Here is a 5951-nt window from a genome sequence, read left to right as displayed (position 1 = left end):
ACACACACACACACACACACACACACACACACACACACACACACACAAATGTTGAAATTCAACACCAAATACTTATAAATGACAAAGGCAACGGCAAAAGTAGTCAATAACAAATTCAGATAATTTAGTTGATTCAATATTAAATTTCAGGAACAGTGTGTGGAATTTCCTTAACATTCCATCTCAATGCAAGCAGTAAATAAGGTCAGGAACTACAAGTGCCCACAAGAGACAAACATTTGACTGAACAGCCCCCCTCCCCACAGATGGCAGTAATGGATTATAAAAGATGAAAATATACAAATTTCAATTTTAGAAAAAAGCACAAATAGTTTAGACTCAGTTAGGTTTGAGTGTCTAAGGATCTAATAGATGAGTCCTACATTGCACCCTTTAAAAAAAAAAAAAAAAGTCCAAATGTTTAAAAAAAAAAAAAAAAAAAAAAAAGGGGACAATTTAAATCGTCACAGTGTAATGTTTAGCTTTCAAGGTTGTATCAAATTCATAGTCACTTTCAAAACAAATTTCCCAAACTTCATGTACAGGTATAAAGTTCCTGTATGAAAATATTTAAGGAACAAATACACTAGTTAGAAAATCCAACGATGTTTGATGACACTGTTCCGACAAGACACTTCCTCTCAGACTGCTTAAGAGCAGAAAAACAAAAAAGTAACGTGTTCACTTCCTGCTTGTATGTCAGGTGTAATCTAAACAGTATGGAGCCGCTTTGTTCACTTGCCATGTTGGTGCAATTTCAAGCATGTGATCACGACAAACGGAAAACGTCACATTTGATCTAGAAGTCTGTCAAGATTATGTTGATAGTTTCTATATTGAACCCTAAAGAGATTATAAAAGTCAAGTAGAGAAGAGTAAATAGCTACATGAGATGCAGAATAACCTTTTCACACAGTGTGCAGTACCCTCACTGGAGTTTAGCGCACATGTCACGAAAACCTGTCGTGTCGCTGTGCAAGCCACTGGAAGTATAACGGGTTTCAGAGCGCAGGTGCTGCATTCTGTGTGAGAGGCCCACAGTAGAGGCTTCCATGGAAGATGTGAACGTAAACCGATTAAAACCCCGACTACACAATCAGATTTTTCTTTCTTTTTTTAAATGTACCAGAATAACGACCAACCTCAACCAACGGCAGAACAAATAAGATCCAGATTCTAAAAAAATTAAATAAATTATCCAAACAAGTTGAGCAAACGGCTAAACCAACTGTGACTCAACATTCTCTTGAGGAGTGCTAAACATGGAGGGATTTGATTAAAACATTTTACAATACGGATAACATTAGTTAATGGAACGAAATAAAAGCACTGGGTCCTGGTGTAAGGTATTAACGGAGTAATGGCACAGGTACAAAAGGAATTTTCAATCATTCTAACTACACTTCATGGCAGATCCAAAAAGGTCAAAACGGTAGCATTGAAGTCCACAAAAATTGTAGTTTTATAGTCATAAAAATATATTAAGAGAAACTGATTCTTTATTGCCTCTACTGAAAATTCCCCTTACAATTTACTTCGCGATTCCTCCCGGGCTGAGTGGGCAGAACCAATGATCATCGCCCACTGCTGTACCCTGGGAAAAACTGATTTAGAATATCTTGCAGGCATTTGTTGACGGTCATGGGGTAGTTTTTGCCCAGGTCGTGCCTGCATGCCGGGCAGGTGCACACATCTGCTCTGAAGGACCGCTGGAGGCATTCCTGTGGTTAAAAGAGACAACAGCTTTCACTTTAAGGCACAACATCACAAATGTTAAAATGTACCATTACCTAACTCAGCTACACAGTTTTACCTTGTACAACACCAAATGAAAAGAACCAAACTATCAAGTCGTTAGAGACAATGTTTCTTACCCTGCAAACGTTGTGATGGCACTCTGTGGTAACGGGCTGATAGACCACTTCCTGGCAGCAAATGCAGAGGAAAACTTCTTGAACTTTGTTCAAGAATTTCTGCAGAAAGAAAACAGTCAACATGTGAAACGGCTTTACGGATGGCATATCACAAAGCGTGAGAGATTGAGCTGAGCACCTCAGTTATCATTTGCATCTACAAACTCTTCTGTTGCTTTTAAACAAAATCCAACAAACAAACCAGATTCTTCATTCGTACTAGCCATCATCAGTTCAGCAACTACAAGTACAGATTTGTATGCACTCTTTGTTTTCAAGGTATAACGTGTTGACATATATTTTTTTTTTCCTTGATTGAAATCAAACCTATGCGATGTATTAAGTTTTTGCTTGTATTAAACACAGCCGTACTCACCGGTCCAAGAGACAGTGACTCCATGGCTTCATCCCACACCTTCTTGTTTGGCTTGTCATTCCCGATGAGGGACTTCTGCTCCTGGGTAAGCTTGTACACTTCTACCTTACTTTTCTTAGGAGTTTTGCCTGGTGGGGAGTTTGACTCTGACTCTGTTCAGGAAGAAAGAAAACATTTTAAAACCACGTTGAGTATAAAGGTGGCCTATTATAAATCTGACAGGAGAAACATTATTGCAATCGGAAATTATAAATCACATCTACTGACAATGGTACTGTCTTCCAATGCACGGCTCTGGGGTGATTTGCAATGGCAGATCATATAGAAGTAAAAAAGTATACAGAACTTACCGCTGCCCTGAGATTTTCTCTTCCTCTTTGCCTTACTGGGTGTCGCCGCCTCTTCGTCCACTTCATTTTTGTTCTCTTTCTCTTTCTGATAGCCAGCAGGGTACTAGAACAAGAATCAGTCCATTTAGTTAAAGTTATGCTACTGCAAGAAATCCATTAACAATTATGTGGAGTTGAGGATCTGCTTGTCAAACAAGGCCATTGATATTTATTGCTTGAACAAGTTTTTGCACATATCGTGCTTTCTGATGCGAGGTTTATTTTACTGGGAATATGATCGCATCTCAACACCATACGCATGTTTACATCTGGTACTCTGTACATGTTTACATCTGGTACTATGTAGTCTGAATGATCGTCTACCTGCAAGGTGAGACCGAGCTTGTTGATGCGGTCCTTGCCATCTCTGGTCCATGGAGCCGGCTCATCGTCATCACGCCTCAGCAGATACCGCCACACCAAGAAGCCAGACTTGCCCTTGGCTGGCCAGTACTTCACCACCTGAAGGAATGACACAAAGTAATACTCAATAAAAATACATACTCAAAGTCACACGATAAGTTATCAAAACATGTGGAGTTGGCGGCTTACTGATGTTTCAGTTCTGGTGAGGCCAACTAAATTCATCTATTTATCAATATTAAACGTCACACCCCTTGAAAGATAGTTTGCATAATTGTTGTGCGTGTGTCCACTGTTCCCTCATACCTTATATATCCCATCATATCGGTTTCCTTCCTCGGGGGAGTATTTACTGTGCTTGCGGCCTTTGCAGCTGCGCACAACTCTGACTGGTTTTCCTTGCTTCCAGCTCTTGGACTCCGCTCCATTTTTGTTGTTGACGGGGACGTTGCAGTTGAGAGCCACCGCCCTGGTGAGAGCCAGAGTAAACCATTATAAGATATGCAGAATAAAACGAAACAAGATTTGAGAATTCATAAAACCTGTTAATTAAAAAAAGGAAGTTAAAAGATGTTATGTCCTACCGGTTCATGTGGGTAAGGGTCTGGTCACACGATTGCTCGGCCGTCCTCTTGTTTCCAGAAAGATCTCGTCCCCCAGAGCCAGTGTAAGTGAACTCATTACCATCATCCTGCAATGTGAGAGACGCATCACATATTACACAAACTACAAAGGCTTAGCAGCAGATTTTACATTCATAGAAAACGTATGGATTTCATATCACACCGACTTTTCTGACAACATTATTTAAGCCCCTTCATTTGGCAGATTTTAAGAAAGAAAAAAATAAGCGTACCACGTCATCCTCATATCCTCCAGCCAGCACCAGAGAGTAGGCGCCATCATTGCTCCTGCCGTGAATCCCAGCTACGTGAGGTCTGTGGACGCCAGACTCACTGACCTAGAAAAGCAAAAGAACGGAAACATTATTGGCGGCCACTGGAAGAAGTGATCACAAAACCTGGGTATTGTTAGTACTCTACGCATGTTGCAAAACAGCATTAATTCAACTCTGCAGTCGAGTGACCGACCTGCACTCTGAACTTCCACAGGGAGCCGACGGGGACACCGGGGATTGGTCCATGATGGTTAGACGGGACGATCGTGCACTGCTTGGTGCGACCAACACAGGCCATTCCCTGGAAGGGGCGGAATACATAGTTGAAGTATTTGAAAAGTATCGTATCGTAGGTGGTTGCCTACAGATACAAAGCATGTAAGCTGTAAATCTAAACTATGAATATATCACACTGATTAAAATGTCTGGCTGCAGTGTCAGCACTCACCTTGCCCCAGTCCCTCTGGCTCGAGGAGCTGGCAGAAGCCATCTTGGACCTCTTCTTGCTTCCCTTCAGCTTCTCTCCAGCCAACACCACCTCGCTGGCGTCAGTACGGCAACCTGGGCAATACCTGAGATAGTATGACATGGAGAGTAAATGTCTAGCACAACACATCAATAACACAAGGGATGACCAAAAGAACGACAGGCGACAATTGCCACAAGATGACTCTAATCTTCAACGTATGACTGGTAATCTCCCAACGTTAAATGTCAGGATATCTGAATGTATGAATGTGAATTGTGGCGTTTTGCATTGGATCCTACTGACCAGTCCTCGTCTTCTGGGATGGTGCTGAGCGGAGGGTTCAGGCAGTAAGTGTGGAAGGCCATGTCGCATTCGTCACACAGCAGCTGTTTGTCAGGGTCCTGCTTGATGCCGCAGATATGGCAGTTACACCACTGGCAGTTTTTCTTGGGATCATCCTTACAGTGCTTGCACTCTGGTCCATTTGATCCTGAGAATACGGATATTTCATTAATTATGTATTCTATATCATTATACTGCATGTTCAATGAGGAGGGGCAAGTTTCATATGTACCAATAAACAACTGTTAAACACAATATTCAAAACCCTGATGATTCACAAGTCAGTCCTCACTAAGTCAATAGCTACTAACACACATCTTTATAATTTACTTTTTTTCATCTTAAACCTACTTTTTAACGGACTCTCAGATCCAGCTGGGGCGTCACCCAGAGAACCAGGCTCCTCGATTTTATAGATTTCAGTCAGGAACATGATCCGGCAATCATTAAGAGAGTCACCAGCGTCACTGCAGACAAAGTTTAGAAGAGCAACAACAGGAAACTCAGCAACAATAGGAAACTACAGAGACAGAAACACAGTTGTAGGCAATACACACATAAAAAGTAAGGCTTCTTTTTATACTATCATGAAAACAGCCAAGTGTATCTCTTTCATTTAAGTGTAAATGAGAGCTAAATCAACATACAATGGTTTGTACCCCAACTTATATGCAATCTGCATTGATAAGCAGATTGCAGGAAATTAACCTGTTCCCACCAGGTACTGTGGCATCCAAAAACCCCAAAAAACATTGACATGGTGTTCAAAAATGGCACCACGAGATGCTCACATGCAGCAGGTTGAGGAGATAGTTGAGGCAGTCCCCCCCCCCTCCTACTCTGTGTACTGCACCAGAACGCAGTAACTAAAGCGTTACATGCATCACAGTACTTACCCGAGGATAATCTTGGCGTAGATCTCTCTCGCGGTGCGCGTCTCCCTCTTCCTCTGGATCTCGGCGTCGTACCAGTAGCCCCGCTCCTTGGGGTCGTCTGGGTTGTAGTTGACCATAAGGACCATTCCGGGCTCCAGCTGGTGCCATTGGTACACCGTACGGGACCGCGGGCGAACATCCTTAGCCAGCAACTGAATGACACCGTTCTCTGGGTAGCTGCGACAGTAAAATGTGATACCATGTGAGTTTGTGGTTCAGAGGCAAGCCACACACACACACACACACACACACACACACACACACAC

At 42.3% G+C, this 5951-nt stretch overlaps 1 protein-coding gene across 1 annotated transcript in view; it reads right to left on the bottom strand.

Moving 5' to 3' along the window:
- Nucleotides 1-17: 17 nt before the first annotated feature.
- uhrf1 (ubiquitin-like with PHD and ring finger domains 1) overlaps nucleotides 18-5951 on the bottom strand; it is a 10823-nt gene continuing 4889 nt past the window's right edge. The window contains 13 exon segments of the mRNA XM_031859814.1: nucleotides 18-1721; nucleotides 1875-1973; nucleotides 2290-2441; nucleotides 2640-2742; nucleotides 3003-3140; nucleotides 3348-3510; nucleotides 3626-3732; nucleotides 3898-4002; nucleotides 4133-4240; nucleotides 4388-4511; nucleotides 4712-4898; nucleotides 5102-5217; nucleotides 5647-5862. Coding sequence (XP_031715674.1) covers nucleotides 1575-1721; nucleotides 1875-1973; nucleotides 2290-2441; nucleotides 2640-2742; nucleotides 3003-3140; nucleotides 3348-3510; nucleotides 3626-3732; nucleotides 3898-4002; nucleotides 4133-4240; nucleotides 4388-4511; nucleotides 4712-4898; nucleotides 5102-5217; nucleotides 5647-5862 — 1765 coding nt within the window. The 3' untranslated portion in view covers nucleotides 18-1574.

Source organism: Anarrhichthys ocellatus, unplaced genomic scaffold (genome assembly GCF_004355925.1).
Source record: "Anarrhichthys ocellatus isolate YVR2014 unplaced genomic scaffold, GSC_Weel_1.0 scaffold22, whole genome shotgun sequence".
In the NCBI taxonomy this organism is placed as follows: Eukaryota; Metazoa; Chordata; class Actinopteri; order Perciformes; family Anarhichadidae; genus Anarrhichthys; species Anarrhichthys ocellatus.
Note: the sequence above shows the minus strand (reverse complement) of the source record. Positions and strands in the feature narration are given on the sequence as shown.